Consider the following 22725-nt stretch of genomic DNA (forward strand, 5'->3'; position numbering starts at 1 on the left):
AAACCCCAATGTCAGAGAACAGTGCTTTCAGTAAAATCTGACAATGCCCCAAGGTACTCGATTCAGAAACCTACACAAAGTCAGTCTATGCTAAAACTCTCTGTCACTGATTCTCCTCAAAAGTTTGGTGCTTTTCTTCATAGTGAAATGATACCTATATTAATGTGCTCTGTTTATCCCTAAACCTATCGGAAATGTGCTTCTTATCTGACTTGCTTCCCAGGGCAGAGTATACCCTGGAACAGAGGAGTTTTGCTTCTCCTACACTGTTACGGACCCAACTGATAGCAGGAAAGATGCTGGTGTCCTGGATCCTATGGGATGCAATGCCTTGAGGAAATTTATATCAAACAATTATTGCATAATCTCAGGGTGTAATAAAACTTTCTACGTCACACACAGGCATTGAGTTCCTGTTACACTTTTGCATCAGAGGAAGAACTATCCCCATCAACAGCAGCTGCAGGTCCCAGTGTGAACCCGCAGGATCCCCTTGCTGTGCATGTGGAGGAAGTTGAAGATCTCTGATGGCATGGCATGGAAACCGGGCCGAGGTTTCACGTTGTCGTAGTAGTGGTGAGTTATAAAAATCCCTGAGGGGTTCATGGGGAACGCCCAGAAGCCAAAAAGATGGACCTCTTCGCAGAGCTCCAGGGCAGCAGTCACCAGGATCAGCCCGGTGCTGACCCGCTTGGCACGCACCCCTTGGCCGAGCCAATATCGCGAGACGTTGATGAGATACTGAGGGTGAAAGTAATAAACAGCTTGCTGGGACTCAAAATCATCCAGGACGTATTTGACCCGAATCGAGACGTCCGTGTTGCGAGTGTTGTAGAAAGCTGGCAGCAGCACGGAAGCGTTCTCGTAGACCTGGAGCACGTCGTAGAAAGGTTTTCTCCATTTTTCCAGCTTGTGGAATCTAAAGGGAAAGGGATGAGGGTGATGTCAGGTCAGCAGACTAGAAGCCTCCCACGAGCTTTTACTAAATCATTGCTGATACACAGATAATTGAAATGACGTTGCATCCAGCAAGGGGGTTATATCTCGATTTGTAGCTAAAGCATCAGTATGAATGTAGGGCAAAAGCACGGGGGATAAAAAAAACATACACTCCCCTCTTTTGGAAGTACATTCATTTAACAGTGGACAAACTTCATAGACATTTCTGAGTATGTCTCACTTTGCATTTTATTATGAGAAGTATGTAACTTTTCCAGGGTTTAGTGAGCTGTATAGTGCACTGCGCAGTGCAGAACTGTATAAAAAAGTGGCAAATACCAAAGCAGAGCAGAAGCCTTTCTAAAATGCATAACTGTAACATTTAAAAGAAATTCACAATGTAAGCAAATTATATTATGTTGCTTGAGAAAATAAACACATTCCCCCTCCTAGAAAGCAGTAACTAGCCCCCCTGGTTCCAATGAAATGTATGATTCACAGTGTCAGTGTAAAGTAATATAAGGGGGGAAAAAAAATCTCTGTAACAGAATTTAGTGAAAAGTAGATTTGGAAAAGCAATAGGAGATGAAAATACAAAAAAAAAAAAAAAAAAATTACCTCTCAGTAATTATACTGGGATTGACAGTCACAACGTCTGTCTTTACCCCAACGTCTGTGAAGTATTTCTCAGATATAGGAGGTAAATTGCATCTATAAAGGAAAGAAATTAGTAAGAATGTTAAACAATTCCTTGTACCTTTTCAGGACTAAAAAGCACAATTGATTTAAGCTTTTCTTCCAAGCAACAAATCTAGAAACAGATTGAAAATTTCAAGTTGTATGAAACATGCTGGTACCCAAACTATGCATTAAAATAAGGAGTTCTTAGGGGCTGTATGGAGACCCCTCTTCTACCTTTAGTTTGTCAGGGTTGGCACCTTTTTTGCAGATGTAGCCGATGTTCACTCCTTTCGCTTTCTTAATAGCAGTTCAGATATTTACTTTGGCAGTTTAGGATGAGGAATGGGATGAAGCCCCAAGGACACTCAACATATAAAATCAATTACTTCCCCAGCAACAGCTGATCTGGATTAAATAATTAATAGATAATCTATAACATCACTTTTAACGTACTTCGTTTTATACTCAAGAGAATTCAGGGCAAGTGCTCCACAAGAGAGAAATCAGTACAGTCCTAATTAATCCAGAACTATCTGCTTCCCTTTGTAAGTATCTCCCAGTGCAGTGTAAGAGCAGTGATTCCGACTCTACAGCTGCACCAGAGAATATCAAAGCTATTAGAAGCAAACCTGTGAAGATTTGCAAACCTTGATTTTGCCGAGTCTCCATTCACCTTGGCCTTGACCTAGATTCTCCATCCCAAAAAATTTGGAGCGTCCCTCAAGAGATGCTGAAGTTACACACACAGGCACACAAGCAATCACACAAGCTTCGCTTTCAATAGAAAACACAGCTTAAAAAAAGCTCCAGCATGTGTTATTAGAGGCAAGATAAGTGGCTTTGCGATTAGTCTTACACTCAGTTTAAACTAGTGTTAGGTATCTGCTGGCATTTAAAACACTTTTTGAAGTGATCTACAAGCCACAATAAAAGCCATCGCTGTTGAGATGCCCACATCTCAAAAAACACTGCTGTGCCTAATTCCCAAACATCTGAAGATCAGGGCTAAACAGGAGAAAACCATAAATTTATTTAGGGTAAGAGATGCTCAGTGTTTTCACAATACCACATACAGTTCTGCTGCCATCACAATTTCTCAGTGACAGGGAGAGAGTGAGTGGGAAGCAGAGGAACACATGAAAATCCTTCAAAGTCCTTTCTCAGACTCAGGAGGTTCATATCAACCTCCTCAAGAGTCCCTCTTTATCAGGTCAGAGAACTTTTTTTAACCACCTTGTCCTTCTCATAGGCAGCGTTATTTCCAGCACTTTTGTCCCCTAGGTCATGCAATGTCCTTCTGAAGTCTTCTAGCATCCTTGGTTCCCCATAGCACTGAGCACTGGATTATATTTGAAAAAGGTTTTCAAATATCCAGCTTCCTTATTTTTCTTAAACAGTAAACCCCACCAAGATTATGAAACGCTGAATTTATTGGAAGTGATAATAAAAAGACACAATTTGCATAAATTGTGCTTTGTCACAGTAAAATTTCATGCCTGCGAAGAGAGTAGTCCCATTTCTAAATGCACCCCATGTTTCATCACAGATCTGCACTCTGGCCAGTAGATGGAGATAGACAATAACAACTAGCAAATGCAATTTATGCGTAGGTATTTTCTATGTCCTGTTGTACCATAATTAATTGTTATCAGAATTTATTTCATTAGAAAACACTTGATTTCATGCAGCTGGCCACAAGCTTCCTGACAATATAAGATTTTCGCAGGTGAAGGTATCACTGAATGTTACCAGTGCTCCATAGGCAGTTTTTGAAGAATTTTGAATAATTTTTGTGTTCAGGACTAGGAGGGTGATTTCTGACAGTTTGGTGAACTGGTGTCAGACTGTAAAGTGCATGTGTTCAGACCTGACCTTAAACACAAGATTTGTTTTAAACTTGATGTCAGCAGACCTTAAGCTCTTCAAAACCAGCAGGTCTTTGTGCATAATACTGGTCCCACAAATTTCGGAGATGGTGAACCACAGTAGTGGTTTTTTTGCACAAATACTGATGTACTTATTCATGTTTCAGTTATATTTAAGTGTCTTTTTAATTAATTACTGGTATCCCAAGCAACTCAGTTTCTAAGTCCTGTATTGATCTGATCCACCCTTTTGAATGGCTTGTGGCACCATTCAGATAAGAGAAATTGGTAAAAAGGGACATCCACTCAAAGTTCTCATACATAAATGATGACATTTGCTGCCCATATTTTCACCTTCACTGATCAGTTTGTCACCCTCATGCATAAAATGTACCTTTCGTTTCAACCACACTCAAAGCAGTGGTCCAGCACAATAGAAGGGGATCTACAATAACTATTTAATCTATACAGGGTACACTTGGCTTTTAAGAAGCAAATTATGTGGAGCCTGGACTGTTTCACAGGTTAAAACAAGGTAATATTTTTCAATAAAGTGGGCACAAGAGTCAGACACAAAGGATCTGAAAATAATGGATAGTGAAGGTAGGACCAATAAAATGTTATTTATCATTTGATGCCAAATTAAGAATTCATTGAGCCTAAATCTGATCTGATTTTTGCTGTTATGAAATCAGAGAAATTAATTGATTTAAGCAGACTTGTAAATTCACAGCAACATAACCAAGATCAGAAAATAGGCCAACAGAAGTAAAAAAGGCTTTTCTTTTCTACAGAACAGGTCATGAACCTCTGAGCTAGCTGTCATATGCCATGACCCAGGAAAAGAGCTTAACGAGATTTAGAAAAGGATTAGTCATGCATATAAATAATAAAAAAATCTTTCCCATATATATTAAGGATGGTAAAAGTGCTGCTAAATTCAGTTATTCAGGGATGAAAGTTGTGGAACGTCCCAGTCTATGCAAAACCTGGGCAACTCCACATATGGTGGGGAGCAAAATATGAAGACACCCAACCTTCAAAGTAATTTGGGTGTCTCTGCACACCTTGGAGTCTACAGTGCTGAAGACTGTAACTCACATTATCCAGAAACTGAGTTTTGCACCACTTCAGAAACACCCTTCCAAGGCATATGAGCTGCACAAGGGGGAACTATCAACATTAATATTAATGGTCAAGCTGCTTGTCATGTAATAAAGGTTCGAACTCTGGTTCAGGACTGACCCAGAAAATCACCGCCACATTCACGTTTTTTGAAATACTGCTTTTTGTGCAAGAAACAGGCTTGATATGACCAGTGCGGCAAGTCCCGTGTTTCCATGTGAGAGAGAACAGTTTTACAATCCTTCATTTGTCATTAAAACAGGCAAAAGGAGAAACGGCACTGTGGCAATTACCGAAACACGAAGTCTGCGCTGTCAATCTCCCGACCACATCTGCTGCTCTTCAGAATTCCTCCGTTCCCAACCACCGCACATTTCTTAAACTGGGAGCGGTGGTACGGCATATCCTGCAACATCACAGCAAGAAAACAGTTAATTATCCCGAAACATGGAGGCAACAAGTCTCTTTTTTACTTTTTCCCTTTTTTTTCCTTTGTACAGCTGCATCTTACTGAAGATGCAGTAATCATAAGAACTTGACACACGTTCTGGCCCTCAGTATTCCCATTCCTATATAAACGCATAGGATTGTTTTCCATGCAATTGGAGATGTTATGGACAACTAACTCAGAGAGAGAAAAGTATTACCCTCTTTTTCTCCAGACTTAATAATAGAAGAAGTAATTTTAGAAACTTGCTTTCCTTTCTGATTGCCACATGAGGGCATGAACCGTAAAATTAGCATCTTTCAGGCACTGTCTTTTGAGCTGCTCACTCCTCAGGCTCTGATATCCTGCATTTGAGATATCTGAACACAGTTCCAGAGCAGCTACTAAAGCCCAAGAACTCTCTCTGAATCATAAAGCACGTTACACCTATTTATCAGAACCTAGCCCAAATGTTGGTGCTTGCTTCTTCTAATTGTACTCAAGTACTTGTGATTATTAGTTAGCACTTGTACTGCTAGAGTGCTTGGTCAGGTACCTTTCTGGATGTGTGTAGGGTGCATCTTTCTGTGATCTTTGGCCAAAATTCTGTCTTCATATGCAGACAAGCAGCTGCTGCCAAAGCCAGAGAGCGAAAATCACATCTCTGAGAACAGAACTGGGCTGTGAGGGTGAGAGGGTTGTGATGCAGAACTGAGCCGCACTACACCTTATGAATATGTAGAGATGTGCTTATATAAGCATGAGAGTGCTCATTTCGGTACATACATATTTTATCGAGAACTTCATACCGCGAATTACAGAGAGATGCGATTAGTGGCCTGACATTTCTAGGTGATTATTCCCAGGATCTTTCCATGGCATTCATAAGCCATGAGGCAAAAGAGGAAGCAATTACACCTGTTTGAGAAAAGCAGCAGCTAAGAAAGAAGTAATACAGAGTTGTCTGTGTTTTATCCAGCAATTTCCTAACAAAAAACACCTCAGCACTCCCTTTCAGGGAGATCAGAAGCCAGGTCTCTGTGCTCAGCACAAGGCTCTTACTCTTACTGTCTTGCTCCCATGCTCTGAGCCCAATATCTCCTACACTTGCCATGCTGCAACCTTGCTTCTGGGCAGATGGTGGCATTGGCCACATAAGGGCTGCCCAGTGAATCCCAATAGCACTTTGGAGGGGGACAGAGCCTGAAAAACATCCTCAGAGCACACCTGGTTAAGCAGAATAACACCAATAGGACACTGCTAGCAAAATTCAATTCACTGATGAATTTCAACAAGGGCAACTGTAGGGTCCCGCACCTGGGGAGAAACAGCCCCAGGCACCTGTACAGGTTGGAGTTGAGCTGCTGGAAAGCGGCTCTGCAGAGAAGAACCTGGGAGTGGACAGCAGGCTGACCATGAGCCAGCAATGTGCCCTTGTGGTCAAGGAGGCCAATGGTCTCTGGGGCGTATTAGAAAAAGTGTGACCAGCAGGTGGAGGGAGGTTGTTCCTCCCCCTCTGCTCTGCCCTGGTGAGGCCACATCTGCAGTTCTGTGTCCAGTTCTGGGCTCCCCACTTTAAGGAGAACAAGGAATTACTGAAGAGAGTCCAGCGGAGGAACACAAAGATGCTGAGGGGTCTGGAGCATCTTTCTAATGAGGAGACACTGAGAGAGCTGGGGCTGTTCAGCTGGAGAAGAGAAGCTGAGAGGGATCTTATCAATGTGATAAATATCCCAATGGTGGGTGTCAAGAGGATGGACCAGACTCTGTTCAGTGGTGCCCAATGGCAGGATGAGGGGCAACGGGCACAGACTGAAGCACAGGAGGTTCCATCTGAATATGAGGAGAAACTTCTTTCCTTTGAGGTGGCAGAGCCTGGCCCAGGCTGCCCAGAGAGGGTGTGGAGTCTCCTTCTCTGAGACATTCAAACCCGTCTGGACACGATCCTGTGTGACCTGCTCTGGTGACCCTGCTTGAGCTGGTGGGTTGGACTGGATGATCTCCAGAGGTCCCTTCAACTCCAACCAGTCTGGGATTCTGTGAGAAGCATATGTGTCTAGTCTCCCATGCACTTATCTCTGCAATCAGGAAGGTTTTTCAGGATAATACTCCTGGATTTAGATGTACCCATTCTTCGCACATCTCCAGATGCCAAAGTGACTTCCCAGGTCTGAGCATTTTCCCTGCTCTGCCCCCATTCCTCCTGTGCACATTTAGATAACAGCACCACCCTACCTCTTAGCAGTGCTCCAAAAGCAAATGAACTAAAAGTGGTTAGACCCTGAAGGATTACATTAATGACACAAATCTAAGTACTTCACTCGAATAAGTTTCTGACTTTCTGAAAGGGATAAATTTTAGTTATCCTGCCCAAATATGCCCTTTAAAATTCACGGGGTGTGCCCCATGATGAACCAGTACTCAGATAAGCTCACTTCTGCACATTAGTCAATATGTGCAAAGGGAATTGCCCACTGGTTATAACTTTGAATGACCCTTAGGTCAAGGATTATCTGCTGAAAGGGTTTGGAATTATCATTATAATTAATATATTTCAAAAATGTGCAGCCTGCTTGCAGATAAGCTGCAAACAGAAACAAGTATAAAAATAGTCATTGTGAATATGAATTATAAAATTATCATGCCTCTAAAGAAGAAGACCTACCACAAACGTTGAATTTATTGTGTGTCAGTGGTCAACTTTTAAAAAGTTCTGATCAGCTAGTACTTCTTTTATTCAAAATTCTAGTTATTTCTTTGGCCACTTGGCTGCTAGGTCAGTAATATTCTGAAGGAAGATATATATATATATATTGCATACTAGACCAGATGGCCACTAGAAAATAGGATAATCAGTTAAAATATCTTATCAAAAAATCAACATTTTCAAAGTACAAGCAACGAAGTTTGTAGAAATGTCAAACAGCCAACGTTAAATGCTTGGTTTTACAATAGTATCTAATGCAGCAAGTAGAACGAGGTTGATTCTGCAAATGGGCAGAGGCACCTTTGGAAACATTTTGAAGATTTCTTGGTTGATATGGAAGATTCCGCTAGTATCCACTTCATACTTCAGTTTAGTTCCCAAGGGCGTGTTTTTCTGGGTGGTGAAGAGAAAGGCAGGGGCATTGCAACACCTCGACAAAGTAGACCTGTAAAATGAAAAAGAGAGAAATGAGATTGAGGAGCTGACAGTATGTTTTAGGATATGCAATCACTATTACTCCTAACAAGGTGTTTTTCAGCAGAAAGAAACTTCTATTAGCTTTAGGAGGGATAAAATGGTGGTTTGCTGGATTTTTCTTTAGAAAATTTCAGGTTCAGTGACATTTTCCTCAACTGAGGAACTTATGGTAAAAGAAGGAAAGGAAAGGAAAGGAAGGGAAAGGAAAGGAAAGGAAAGGTGCGGAAAGGAAAGGAAAGGAAAGGAAAGGTGCAGAAAGGAAAGGTGAGGAAAGGAAAGGAAAGGAAAGGAAAGGAAAGGAAAGGAAAGGAAAGGAAAGGAAAGGAAAGGAAAGGAAAGGAAAGGAAAGGAAAGGAAAGGAAAGGAAAGGAAAGGAAAGGAAAGGAAAGGAAAGGAAAGGAAAGGAAAGGAAAGGAAAGGAAAGGAAAAAGAATCCCTGTACCCATGTCTTCCAGGCTGAAGGAAATATATGTGTAAATTCTGCCCTGCTCCAGACTCCAAAGCTGAGCTTCTGCCCCCAATACCCTGGGGAAACCAACCTGATGAATTAGTCCCTCTCTGCTTTTGATGTCTTCCATTTTTTTGTAAATTATTTACTCATCACTTGGCAGGAAATGAAGGGGTTAATGTATTCACCTGAGGGTGTGGAAGATGCTGCCCCACTTACCAGACTATTGTGGAGCACAGTACAGTTTGATTGCAAAAAACCCAACCAACCAAACAAAACATTTTAAAGGTCTTTAGTTTTGCCTTTGACTTTGCACATGTGCATCAGGAAGATGATGTGGTCCCAACAGATGGGTGCCAGGCAGACTGGTCACGGCTACAACCCCAAAATCTCAAGAAAAATAGCCAAGAATTTATTTGTGGTTGTGGCAAAATGGCAGGTATTCCATGTAAACACGAACTCTTTTGAAATCTCAAAAGTGGGATTCTTGGCATGAGAGAAAACCCATTCAGCTCTGACATGAAATTTAAATAGGAAAATATTCATACATTTATTAGCTCCTACCTTTCCCTGAATGCTATGTCCTTTTACTTCAGCTTGCTCTTACTCCAGAGCCAGTTTCTTTCTCAGCTAATTCATCTTATACTTTTAATGAAAAATACATGTCATGGCAAATGCACAAACATGAAGACAAAGCCAAATGGCTCTCAAATAACCTAGATTAAATACCTTGCCTCTGGGGTATGTGGCCTCATTATGAGTTGGAAGAATAAGCCAGTCTTCTCTATGCGCTTCTTTACAAGCACCAGAAAGCAAATGCAGAATTAAGCAAATATTTCAGTGATGTCCAGTTACTGTTATATACTTGACTCATGCAGAATGACACAGGATCATGATCAGACCAAGGCAGCGATTGAGCCTAAGTCAATGAATGATTTCTAATAAAAAAAACATTAAATAATCACGAATAGGTAGCGGGATTTGATTGAGATACGGAAAAACCCTCTTCATTAGTTCTGCATTAAGGGAAGCAAAGAGTTGTTTTTCATCTAATGTCCAACTGTTTTTCCAGAGGCAGGTTCCTTAATATTAACATCCTGTATCTGATGGAGGATGGTGGACCAAGTAATTGTTTTCCCTCGTCTCCAGATACAACAGCTAGTGTGCCTTTTGTGCTTCCTCCCTCCCTGCTGTTTACGCAGCTGTTGTTCGACTTTTGCTGGATTCTCCCCAACTCACCTGATGGCCCAGAACTGGGAAAGCTTAAAATCCCACATCTCACTGTTGTTGAACCACCTCATTTTAATCTCACGCTACTCTATGTCCAAACTCAGAGACTTTGCTCTGCTTTTACGGGACTACAGCCTCCCCACACAATCACACACTGAAACCTGTGTCCTATAAAACAAAAACTGAAACAACAGACTTTGAATTTTTTAAATTTTTTTTTGCTTTTTTTCATTACTAGCATGATTATTGTTCCTGAAACCAGCTAACAAAAGTCAGATTACATCTAGGTGCCGGTTGGAGCTTTTTAAGTGGTGATATTTCAGTCAAGCGGGTACACCCAGCGATGTGCTTTAGTGCTAGATTTAGGTTATGGTTGGACTCAATGATCTTAACAACCTCTTCCAACCAAAATGATTCTATGATTAGTTCTCTTACTCCAAGTAGTCTTTAAGATAGTAGACTCTAATCCTTAATGGCTCTTGTCTTCAAAACAGGCTCTGATAATTGCCCATCAAGTAATTTCCAGGAAAAAGAATAGAACAAAAAAGCCCTAAAAAACTTATGTGTGCAGCTCACATTGAAAAAAACTTCGATGAGCCTGGGACTAACAATTAGTTATTTTTAAAGATGTTAATGACTTAACTCAGCACATGCATTCTCACATTTTCTCATTAACTCGTGATGGCCATTTGCTGGAATCATGTAAGGGAATTTGGGAGAAAGATGTGGGGTCTTATTCTAAGCAACAACTCCAAACCATGTGACTTATGGACTTAACCAGTCTCTATTCCGCTTACTCTGAAATATTGTGTTTTCCATAGACCTACACAAATATGGCCCTCGAGTATACCAATATACAACACTCAAATATACTTTTGGCTTCATTCTGCTATTGCCTTTGCAAGATGAGTTTCAAAAGTTGTATCTTGAGAGGGCCATGGACAACCTTCAGAGAAGGGGAAGTCACACAAAGAAAGACAGAGTAGTACAGACACAAACTGCAGAAGTCTCCAAAGACCAGAGAAAATATACAGATAAGGAGGGAGTGGCAGCTGAGGAGCCATTAAAAAAAAAAAAGAGGAATTGATAAACAAGATAACAACTAATAACACCACAGGAAAAATGCAGTTTCAGTGTTTTATAGGCCAAATTTGCAGTGTCACCTGTGGTGTTAACATTTTATACCACCAGAGACTCAGGTTGATGTATTAGATGTAACCATTAAATCTTGGGTTTATTTATACATCTGACTGAATCATATCTGGAAACGTCTTTCCCACACCAAATTCCCTGCCCTTCCTGGAACACTGCCCCACATGCCAGAAAAGCTGTCTTTCCCTCTTGATGTTGACTTTTGTAAAGCAGAAATAAAGTCCATATTTCTTCAAAAGGATGGTATTCCAACAGTAACAGTGTTATAATGCTTACTCTTGCTATCCATTTGAAGGTCTGATCTCTCTACAGGAAGCTAAACTCAAGCTAAAGTAAATCTCACTCGGTCTCATCCATATGGACCATTCTTACTTGAATAAATTAGCTTCTGTGACATTCATCTCCCATTTGCACATCTGTAGGTTCTTCCACCTCTCAAACAATTCTGTTTGTTTCACCCTAAAAGATAAAAAAAGAAAGAAAATCAAAATTAACTTTATTAAGAAGACTTAGTTTCCTAAATCAGCTGCAGGCAGGGCACCATGCAGCAGGCTTTTCACAAGGCAAACCAGTCTATCCATTATTATTTTTACTTCTTTTTGTCTTCAGACATAGCAACTCTTAAGCTATGTGTACCCAGGTACCAATGGAGATCTTCAGCTGTTTGGGACTGATTTATATTCCCTGATAGACATTCTCCATTTATTCAGGATAAAACTGCAATATTGAGCAAGAACAATCTGCTGTACCAAAGTCTGTCCACAGTTTGCTGGGAAACTAATGAGCGTCTGGCAACTACAGCGGCTCTGGGGGAGAAATTTGCACCTAGCAGAAGGACCCAGCAGAGGGGTTATTGGAAAAGAGGATATTTCTGTTAATTTGACCAACTACCATTATATTTTGGGGAGGTTATTTTAATCTGTGAGATCCTACAGACCAGCACTGTTGGTAAATCCATTTTATAAACTGCAATAGCGTATGTGTATGGATAAGCATCTGTGATGGTAAAAGGACATGAAATGCTCCTTACATAAGGATCTCTCCTTCCCTCTCTGTTAATAAATCTACTTTTAGTTATATCAAAAAATGACACTAGGCTGACACAGAATGACACATTTTTGGTGATATCATCAATGCCAAACACTTCTAACTTAGACTTCATAAATATTCTTCTGTATATGGACAACAGAGATCATGAAGTCCTTGCAACAACCTTCAGCTAAGGACCAATGTCATAATCTGCTTAGGAAATGTTGAAGTCTGAGATATTTTTCCAGGTTGATGGGTCTTAATGAGTTCTTTCCAGGCTTGAGGGCTTTGAATGTTTGAATAAAGCAAAGATTTTTAAGATAATTACATATTTAAAGTGAGTAGAATTTAGGATTTCCCAGGCTGTGGAAGTTACAGGAAGAAATTAGGTCACATTGTACTTTATGTAGCCCACCAGAGCACATTAGCTTGGAAATATTCCATTACTATAAGGGCTGAATTAGGAAATGTAGCATGTTAGCAGCAAGCACATCAGGAAATAATGAAAGAGCTTAATGACAAACAGCATCTATTGTAAAAATAAGGCTAACTTTATCCAGCTAAGCAGGAGTCCACTACCTTCTACGTACCATGGGATAAGATGGTAAGAAATTAGTAACTCTCTGTACCATCTGACAAGTGTGCAGAAAAGCAATTTGAAACTCCCCATCTTCAGCAGAACATCGGCAGAAGTGTCACGTTCTCACCCCTTCTATTTATTTTTAAGCACTGCGAGTCAGCAAGCAGAGCGAAGTTGTTACTCGTGCATCCTTCACACAGTACCAAATACTGGAGACAAGGACATAACCCACATTTTTCTGTGTACAAAGCAAGCAGTGGAGACATGCTCAAAATTGTATTTGTTCTAGGCTTGGTTGCTTAACGGTGTGCACTTCTACAGCTGCACTTTCGTTTGAGATTGTCAGTGCACTTTACAGACCTTAATAAGCCTTGTGGATTTTCAGTAAGATTACTAAACCACAGGTTTTAGATATGGCAAGGGATTGGGCACAATCTAAGCACCTACTTCAGTGCAATGCTGAAATCACAAAAGGGTAACACAAAAAATCCTGCTTTGCTCTGTCCTTTGAGTTCACCTCACCTTTTTGCCTGATTCCATCTCATGGATACATCTCATTCAAGTCACTATTTTACTGAGGTACATACGGGACCACAAAAGAGAATCTATTGTTTCTCAGAATCACGTTTTCCTACTTTTCACTGAGTGTTATTAACTCGTTAAATTCGTGTCTAATTGAGGAGGTCTAAAGTACCAATGGGCTCAGAAAAGATCTAAACAAACTAAGAGAGGGGTCTATAGTCCACTATGGTTACTGTAGTCTAGTGACCATCCATCACTGATCAAGTGCCCACACCAGTACTTGTTATTAGGAAGGAATAAGCTTTTTCTTTCATTTCTTACCTTTCACTTCTGGCTGCTGTCAATGACAGAGCCTTAAGATAGACGGACACTTGCTATGAGTCAGTCTGGTTGTTATTACTCTTCAGTTACCCTGAGGAGAGGACTTGGAATATAATACTACAAATAATATTACAAACAATATTACAAACACTGCATTTAATTCCAAACACTGACCAAAATGCCTCCATCTATATGAGAAGCCCCCCAGTTTTTTCAAATGGACCTCAGATGAAATTCAAATGTCACTACATGAGCATAAAAAAGAACCTCAAGAATCCCTGATGAGATCCCTACTGATGGGATCTCTTGAGCCTTGCATCTTTGGCAAGCTTATTGTGGGTTATAATTTTTATCCTGCCTGAAAAGTAATCTTTTATTAAATATTCATTCATACTTACATGGATAAAACCTTCACAGCAATGATGTCCTGCCGCAGTTCCAGGCATTTGGTAGAGTTGTATTCCAAAGGCCCTTCGTAAAATTCAAAATACCTGAAAAAGAACAAGAAAAAATATGATAAATAAGATTTAGACTAGAATGCTTGTCTTACACATCAACAGAAATTTGCTTAAATTGTCATTTATGATTTCTGCCTAACTTAAGGCTACACTTAGTCTGGCCCATAGGCAGGTTATAACTTCACGGGAAAACACAGATGTGATTGTTGATTGTAGAACTGCCACCTATGTCCAGTTTTTCCATTTCTATAGGAGTTCATCTACCTTGTAGGCATGAACAAGGACCAGGTCCCTTTACCAGCAGTCAGCAAGTGCTGAAAGTCAGGGGAAAAGCTCTGATAACTTGAGGAACGCTGTTCCCATGCTCTGGGTGCCTGAATGTGCTGCGAGTTTAAAAAGAGTTCCTTGAATTTTGCTCTGAGTTGGAAAGAAAAGTGCTGGAGAATGCATCTGGTATATCCAAATTTTACTCTCCAAAAAAAGAGATGTTTTTGACAACAAATGGGTTTGAATGCTCAGACACATCACAAGTGGCAGTGCTATTTTGAATTAAAATATAGACATAAATGTTTACTTTTTCTTTCCTTATATTCCTTTGCCTTAACCATCAGACTGCAGTGAAAGGGAAACAAAACACAGTAGCAGCTGCTCACATTTAGGGGCCAGAGAAAGCCCAGATTGTCCAGGGTATTCAATGAGACAGTATTGAAATAACAAAAAGTATTTTAGGGTTTAAACCAAGCTTTGTATTTATCGTTAGAAGTCTGTATTAAAACCTAACACCTAATAACTGCTCATAGCCATACAGTAGTCTTGAGCGTAATGAAGAAATACCAGTAGATGACCTGGAGGAGTAAGTATTATGACAAAGGCTGGAGCAATTTATTTTGATGGTTCCTTTAAAATCGCAGAATGCATGAGGCTGTAACTCCAAGCTATCTTTTGAATTTTCAATATGAAAGGAAAATACAAGTTTCCTGGAAGAACTTTATTTAAACCATCATTGGAAATGCAATGTTTTGGTTTTGTGTATTTTAAAATAACAGCAACATTCATGTTTGACCCGAAAGTCTGTTCAGTTCTGAATAAATAATCCTTCAGTAGGAAAGCCTTGTTAGTGTTCTTAGTAGTTCATGTTTATAGTTAATATCAAAATCTGAGGGCATCCAAAGTTTGATCTGTTCTGGAGAAACACTAAGTGCTCAGACCTCCCAGGGACACTGTGTGAGGTGAGAGTGTCCAGAAAACATCTTCAGAGGTCTTCAAAAGTGCCTCCAAAGGTCAGAAGCACCTAAAAGCCAAAAGATTCTGAATTTTGCTATTTAAGCACATACAGAGATCGATCTGATAAAGTGGGGAAGAGAGAAACCCATAGAAGGGAGAAAGGGACTATAGCATGCGACTGGAAAAAGCCCAAGAGCCTCCCAGAGCAATCTGCTACCAACTGGGAACGGTTCTATGCTGTCAAATGCTGCTTTAAGAAGTGTTTCCTTCACCTCTCCCTGAGGTTTTCACCACCTTAGCTTTGCCAAATCCCAAACCAATCATTTCTGTGATTCAGTGAGAGGCACAAACCTTGAGACTGAAAAGAAAGCCATGCCTAGAGTGACATCATAAATTCCTAATAAAGAAGTAAATTGATTACTGTCAGAAGAAAATCAATAGCTCGGCAGCCTTTAAAAAAATAATGTGACTATTTGGGAATGTGTTTGCACAGTCTTCAAGGCAACAAATATATTTTCATGGGTTTTTAGAGGAAATTATACATTTAAAGCGCTTCATAATCAGTGACAATCCTGTGAAAATACTTCCTCAGCCACCGGATGGGAGATTTAATGTAACATGAACCTTCGTTTGGTCTCTCATCCAAAGGCTTGGGCTCTCCCTTCCAACTCAACCATTTACCTGGACATTCAGCCTTTCTAAAGAGCAGCTGAAATCAATTACACCAGCACATCTCCTGCGTCCTTGGCTTGTTGAGCTGGAGCTGAGCCACTTGTGTATTTCAAAACCTCTTCCAGCTGCAACTGGATCATGAGCTCACCTGGCTGCACCAGGTCAAAGCCCTGAGTGGATGTAAATCTCCCAAATTTAACTGAATTCTCTCTCTGTGAAGTCAACACCACAGGATTTATTACTGGTCACAGAATACAGGGGTGAAGGAGTCCCCTCTGGCCACCAGTCCAGTTTTTTCATTCTTCTGCAGCAGTCCTTTTTCTTTCTGTATTTTGCACTATCCATTCTTTACTTTGCTTCTTTGAGTCGGATGAGACCAGGACTACGAATGTGTATGTTCCACACAGTAGCCAGACGCAGATATACATCCCCACACAACACTCAGCATGTTACATACCACTCCTACGTCTCTGGAAGAAGGCAGGTAGTAATGGTCATGAGCCTCATCCTCAACTGTCACCTAACATTGGATTTCAGTACTTTGCCTGTGCCTTAAGAATGGCAAAAATCTAAACTGACAGGTATTCTTATCTTTCCTGTGCAGTTCTAGCTCTGCTGCTAAGTCAGAGAACTGAATGTCAAACAGCACGTGTTATCATGTGGGAACATCACAGCAGGGGAGAGCTGCTTTCAGCCCCTAGCACTGGAGGCAAACATGTCATTTTATAAAACAGGGGTGAAAATTCCCAAGACCAAACCATTCCCCTTAATCAGTGCCCGTTTACCCAATCCACAAATGAAAAATGGAAATGACAAAGGATGCTTTGCCAAAGAGGCAGAAGGGCAAGAAGAAAAGGATCAAGTAAAAACTAAACCACTTTCTGGATCAGAAAGGAAATCCATGAGGCAGCATTGTTTTTGTAGCAGAGTTATTCTGTCAGCCTACAGCTTGGAAAAGCGCAGCATTGCCCTGAAAGTCACTGACTCCCACAATCACAGAATCCCAGAATGTCAGGGGTTGGAAGGGACCTGGAAAGCTCACCCAGTGCAATCCCCCCATGGAGCAGGAACACCCAGATGAGGTTACACAGGAAGGTGTCCAGGCAGGTTGGAATGTCTGCACAGAAGGAGACTCCACAACCTCCTGGGCAGCCTGGGCCAGGCTCTGACACCCTCACCGGGAACAAGTTTATTCTCATATTGAAGTGGAACCTCTTGTGTTCCAGTTTGAACCCATTATCCCTTGTCCTATCATTGGTTGTCACCGAGAAGAGCCTGGCTCCATCCTCCTGACACTCACCCTTTATATATCTGTAACCATTAATGAGGTCACCCCTCATTCTCCTCTTCTCCAAGCTCCAGATCCCCAGGTCCCTCAGCCTTTTCTCATAAGGGAGATGCCCCACTCCCTTAAGCTCCAGTTTTTCCAGTAGAGTCACTGAGAGTAGCAAACTCACCATTGGGCACCTTGGAGGACCTGTGACACAGGTCGGTTGACACTCTGCCGGTGGGACACCTACATGTCTCCTGCAGCAAAGGCAGGGGACACTGACAGTGGTGTCACTTCTGCACCAAGTGGGGAGAAGATGCTATTGGCCATGGGGTCAGCTCAATAAAAATGAAGTCATCCTGCCTGAGATGCTGAATAATCATCATGTGGGCTGTCATTCATAAGCCCTGAACCACATCTGAAGCAAGTAGTCAGACACCAAAACCTCATTAGTGTAAATGCCACTCATGCACTTAGGTTGCAAGTATTAATGATACCACAACAAACAGCATTAAGGACTTTGCAAGACAGTATCTGGTCAATAGACTAAAATAAATAAATATACAAACAAACAAGTAAATAAATAAATAAATAAAACTCTCTCTTTCTGCTGGGACAATCACACAATCAAGGAATAGTTTGGTTTGAAGGGACGTTCCCAGCTCCCCCAGTGCCCCCCCTGCCATGAGCAGGGACATCTTCACCAGCTCAGGGTGCTCAGAGCCCCGTCCAGCCTGGCCTGGGATGTCTCCAGGGATGGTTCATCCACCACCTCTCTGCCCAACCTGGGCTGCTGTTTTACCACCCTCAGTGTAAAAAATTTCTTCCTCACTTCTAGCTTGCATGTTCATGCTATTTATTTGCTTCCCAGTGACCCCCGTCCTGCTACAGACACTGAGATAATTTAGCAAAGACAGCTGCTTGGAGCATCAGCCAACCTCTTCTCACAGAAGTGCACAGTGTACTTTCCCACAATAGAGCTTTTGGACAACACCGAGCTCTAGCACGAGTAACATGGGTTCTCTCTTGCCCCACGGATGTGTTTTAAACCCAGTTCCTCCACTCAGAAGGGTCTGGTCACAGAATCACAGAATCCCAGGCTGGTTTGGGTTGGAAGGGACCTCTGGAGATCATCCAGTCCAACCCACCTGCTCAAGCAGGGTCACCAGAGCAGGTCACACAGGATCATGTCCACGTGGGTTTGAATGTCTCAGAGAAGGAGACTCCACAGCCTCTCTGGGCAGCCTGGGCCAGGCTCTGCCACCTCAAAGGAAAGAAGTTTCTCCTCATATTCAGATGGAACCTCCTGTGCTTCAGTCTGTGGCCGTTGCCCCTCATCCTGTCATTGGGCACCACTGAACAGAGTCTGGTCCATTCTCTTGACACCCACCCTGCAGATATTTATCAGCATTGATAAGATCCCTCTCAGCTTCTCTTCTCCAGCTGAACAGCCCCAGCTCTCTCAGTCTCTCCTCATCAGAAAGATGCTCCAGATCCCTCAGCATCTTTGTGTCCCACTGCTGGACTTCCTCCAGTAATGGTTCTGCTGAGAGTGCTTGGAGACCAGCCCCCCATGCTCTCCCAGAGGAAGCATCAGTCTCACCCACTCCCTGGGCTCCAAGTACTGATTCTGCCTATTAACTCCCACTCTGAGCCACGTAGTTCCCTGTGAACAAAGATATATTTGCCTGTCAGAAAGCTAAATTAGCACAAATGGAAACTGTCCTCCCCATCATCTTCCTCAGTCTGATATTCAGCTAAGAAGAAAGGGTGTAGGGCAGTTTATTTTGATTTATACTCTTGATTAGTGACAAATGACACAGCTGACTACGCTACTCCTTTTGCTACAAAAAAAGTGCCGCGTTTCAGCTTTAGAAGAATGACAGTTTCACCAACCCTGCAGGGGTTTTACAGATGTGGAGATAAAGTTCTTAGGGACATGGTTTAGTGACTGTGTTAGGTTATGGTTGTACTCGATGACCTTGAAGGTCTCTTCCAACCAAAATGATTCAATGATTCTATCATCTATATCTATAAAACAGAGTTAATCTATTTCACCACCAGAATGTTCTCTCCGTGCTTGCCTTCATTTCCCCTTCTGAAGTCTAAATAACATTTATCCCTCAAAGGTCACCAGTCTACAGGAAAACCAACAGAGGAAGTCATTATTCTTTACCACAGGGAACACAGTGACAACTGAATCATAACAAAGCACACAGTTGCACATGGGGTGTCATTTTTCCAGGTACCAAGCACTAAACACGTCCCACTGCTCTTTGTCCCTTCAGGTCAATCATAGCTTTCTAGTCTACTTTTTTCCTGGATCACGTCCTGTACCCAGATACCACACAAGCTGCAAGTGCTCAGAGAGGACTCTTGGGGTTTTTTTTATGCCTCTCGGTACTGAATGCCCAGAAATGAGATGCTATTCACTCTGTAATTTTCCATTTTTGATTAATTGAGACTTTCTTCTTTTGTAACCTTCATGTCTCCCATCGCAACCTCACTTCCAGCTGAGTAGCTTGCTGAGCTCGCTAGTGAGAGACAGATTTGGTTTCCCAGTACCCCATCTAACTCTTATGTCTTTGATCATCCGCAGCTGGGCTGCTCCTGCTTTGATCAAAAGTCGGCTTTTCTTGATCATGCTACGTGAATTAAAGAAGCCTGAGACTTCAATCCTGCCTTCAAGTGACACTTGGTTTGAGGCACTGGTTTGTCTGATATGCTGAACAAAGGTTTTAAAATATAATTGCGTGTAACTGTCAGGCGTCTTTTAAACAAGGGCATTTTCTCCTGCATAAAAATGCCTTCTCGCTCCTGCATTGCCGGTTCTGCACTGTTCGCAGTGAGGCTGCAGCGCCTGTGCTGCAGGAGAGCAGGGTACTGTGGGAAGGATTCCACCTACCCTGCAGGAAAAACAAAGATCTTTCAAAAAATATACATCATCCAGTGACTAAGAAATGAGAATAAATGAACCAAGCCCTGCAGGCTCCTACTAAGCACTTATTAAAAGAACTGTTCAATTAGCGGTGCCTGCACTCCTCAGGATGGGCAGATCCATGGCCAGGCTCGGGTCTAAATTCACCTTCACCACTCTGAGCCTTGCATGGGTTCCAGAGCACACTATCCAAAGCACACGGGAACTCAAGATCATCTACCAGGGCCAGCATGGGATCTTCAGACCCTTGTAGCAAAAATACTGCTGAGATGGAGCATATCATGGCTACAGGGGCTCTGGAAAACTCATCTAGATGTAGAGGCTGATTGACAGGTAAGTCCATGGCAGGCAAGGACAGGGACCCTGGGCTCTGCTCTCATAGACACTGCCCAGACTACACAATTGCCACCACAAACAAAAACAGCATCTGAAGTTGACAGAAATCATAATGACTTTCCATACTACACCTTGTGAAACACCTGTGGACATACTGGTGTTGGAATCACAGTATCATTGTGGTTGGAAAAGACTTCCAAGATTGAGTCCAACCACTAACCCAACACTGTCACCACTAACCCTAAAACTGTCACCATTAACACAACACTGTCACCACATGTCCCTAAGAACCTCATCTACACATCTTTAAAACCCCTCCGGGGATGGTGACTCCACCACTGCCCTGGGCAGCCTGTTCCAGTGCCCAACAGCCCTTTCCAGGAAGAAATTGTTCCCAATATCCAATTTAAATATCCCCTGGTGCAACTTAAGACCATTTGATTTAAATGAGATCCCCCTGCTGTGAGACTTGGCAAGTGAAGCAGAAATGTTTGATGCCTTTAGATTAATTCACACTTCACTAGGGCTGGGAACAAAAAAAGTCACATTGCTGCATGTGTTGTTTCTGCTGTTTGGGAGCCTGTGCTGACTTGTCCACACCAGGATGAAGCTTGAAAGACTGAACTGAAAGAGAAGATGCTGTAGGCACCAAAGAGGAGTCTGGATAAGCAATAGTCTTCTCTTATACAGGTTAATGAAACTACTTCACTATCTCCTCCTTGGGACAACAAATATTAAAAAAGATGGTTCATATTCCTCCTGGCTACCACCTGCTGATGCCAATGTGACTGGCAATAACTGGTTCACAGAATCACAGAATCACAGAATATTAGGGTTTGGAAGGGACCTGGAAAGCTCATCCAGTGCAATCCCCCCATGGAGCAGGAACACCCAGATGAGGTTACACACGAAGGTGTCCAGGCGGGTTGGAATGTCTGCACAGAGGGAGACTCCACAACCCCCCTGGGCAGCCTGGGCCAGGCTCTGACACCCTCACCCCAAACAAGTTTCTTCTCAAATTTAAGTGGAGCCTTCTGTGTTCCAGTTTGAACCCATTACCCCTCGTCCTATCATTGGTTGTCACCAAGAAGAGCCTGGCTCCATCCTCATGGCACTCACCCTTTATATAGCTGTAAACATTAATGAGGTCACCCCTCAGTGTCCTCTTGTCCAGCTCCAGAGCCCCAGCTCCCTCAGCCTTTCCTCACACGGGAGATGCTCCACTCCCTGCAGCATCTTGGTGGCTGCGCTGGACTCTCTCCAGCAGTTCCCTGTCCTGCTGGAACTGAGGGGCCACAACTGGACACAAGATTCCAGGTGTGGTCTCCCCAGGGCAGAGCAGAGGGGCAGGAGAACCTCTCTGACCTACTGACCACCCCCTTCTAACCCACCCCAGGTACCATTGGCTTCCTGGCCACAAGGGACCAGTTCTGGCTCATGGTCACCCTGCTGTCCCCAGGACCCTCAGGTCCCTTTCCCCTGTGCTGCTCTCTAATAGGTCATTCCCCAATAGGTCATTCAAATCCTTTAGAATCTTAATCTCTAATGTTACTAGATGTTATAGATGGCTAACTGATTGTGAACTTCCAGCATGTGGCTGTAGTTAGGGAAAAATGTGTCATTATAATTACAGAATGTCCTGTGTTGGAAAGGACCCACAAGGATCAAGTCCAACTCCTGTCCTTGCATATGACAACCCCAAAATTCACACCAAGTGTCTGACGGCGTTGTCTAATCATTTCTTGAATACTGTCAGGCTTAGAGCTGTGACACCTCCATGGGGAGCCTGTGTCATGTAAAAAAAAAATAAAATATAAGCAAGAGAAGATGATCATACATCTTCATATACACTATGTGGTAATAGCTCTTCTGAGTTACTCCATCCAGTTTTGATATTTCTGGTCTGAGGGTTTGAGACATTAGCAAGAGTTACAAAATGACCTGCAGAAATTATCTGGTTCCAAAAAGTATGATCTTGAGGGTAACTTCCAACCAGAATGATTCTATGATTCTAATAGAGCAGAGGAAATAGGGACACTTGCACTTACTGGTATCACGGAGACATGGTGAGATGTCTTGTGACTGAAGTCTTGAAAGAGAAGGATACAGACCCTTTAGGAAAGACAGGCAGCGGAGAAGAGGGGTGGTGTCACCCCCTATGTCAGTGACCAGCTGGAGTGAATCAAGCTGCACCTGGGGATGGATGAGGAGCCAACCAACAGCTTAAGGGTCAGGACTAAAGGGAGAGTTGGGCCGGTGATATTGTGGGAGGGGTCAGCTGCAGGCAACCTGACCAGGAAGATCAAACAGATGAGGCCTTCCAT

General features: G+C 42.3%; 1 protein-coding gene across 3 annotated transcripts in view; it reads right to left on the minus strand.

Moving 5' to 3' along the window:
- Positions 1-450: 450 nt before the first annotated feature.
- Positions 451-22725, minus strand: part of ST8SIA5 (ST8 alpha-N-acetyl-neuraminide alpha-2,8-sialyltransferase 5) — a gene marked incomplete at both ends in the record, with an annotated part of 46453 nt that continues 24178 nt past the window's right edge. For 2 of the 3 annotated variants that reach the window (XM_080362850.1, XM_080362849.1), the window contains 6 exons: positions 451-919; positions 1558-1650; positions 4904-5016; positions 8045-8189; positions 11424-11510; positions 13902-13994. In XM_080362850.1, coding sequence (XP_080218976.1) covers positions 451-919; positions 1558-1650; positions 4904-5016; positions 8045-8189; positions 11424-11510; positions 13902-13994 — 1000 coding nt within the window. The remainder of the gene's footprint in view (positions 920-1557; positions 1651-4903; positions 5017-8044; positions 8190-11423; positions 11511-13901; positions 13995-22725) is intronic. The other variant, XM_080362851.1, reaches the window with a different exon arrangement.

The sequence above is a fragment of the Nesoenas mayeri genome (assembly GCF_963082525.1).
Source record: "Nesoenas mayeri genome assembly, chromosome: Z".
Taxonomy (NCBI): Eukaryota; Metazoa; Chordata; class Aves; order Columbiformes; family Columbidae; genus Nesoenas; species Nesoenas mayeri.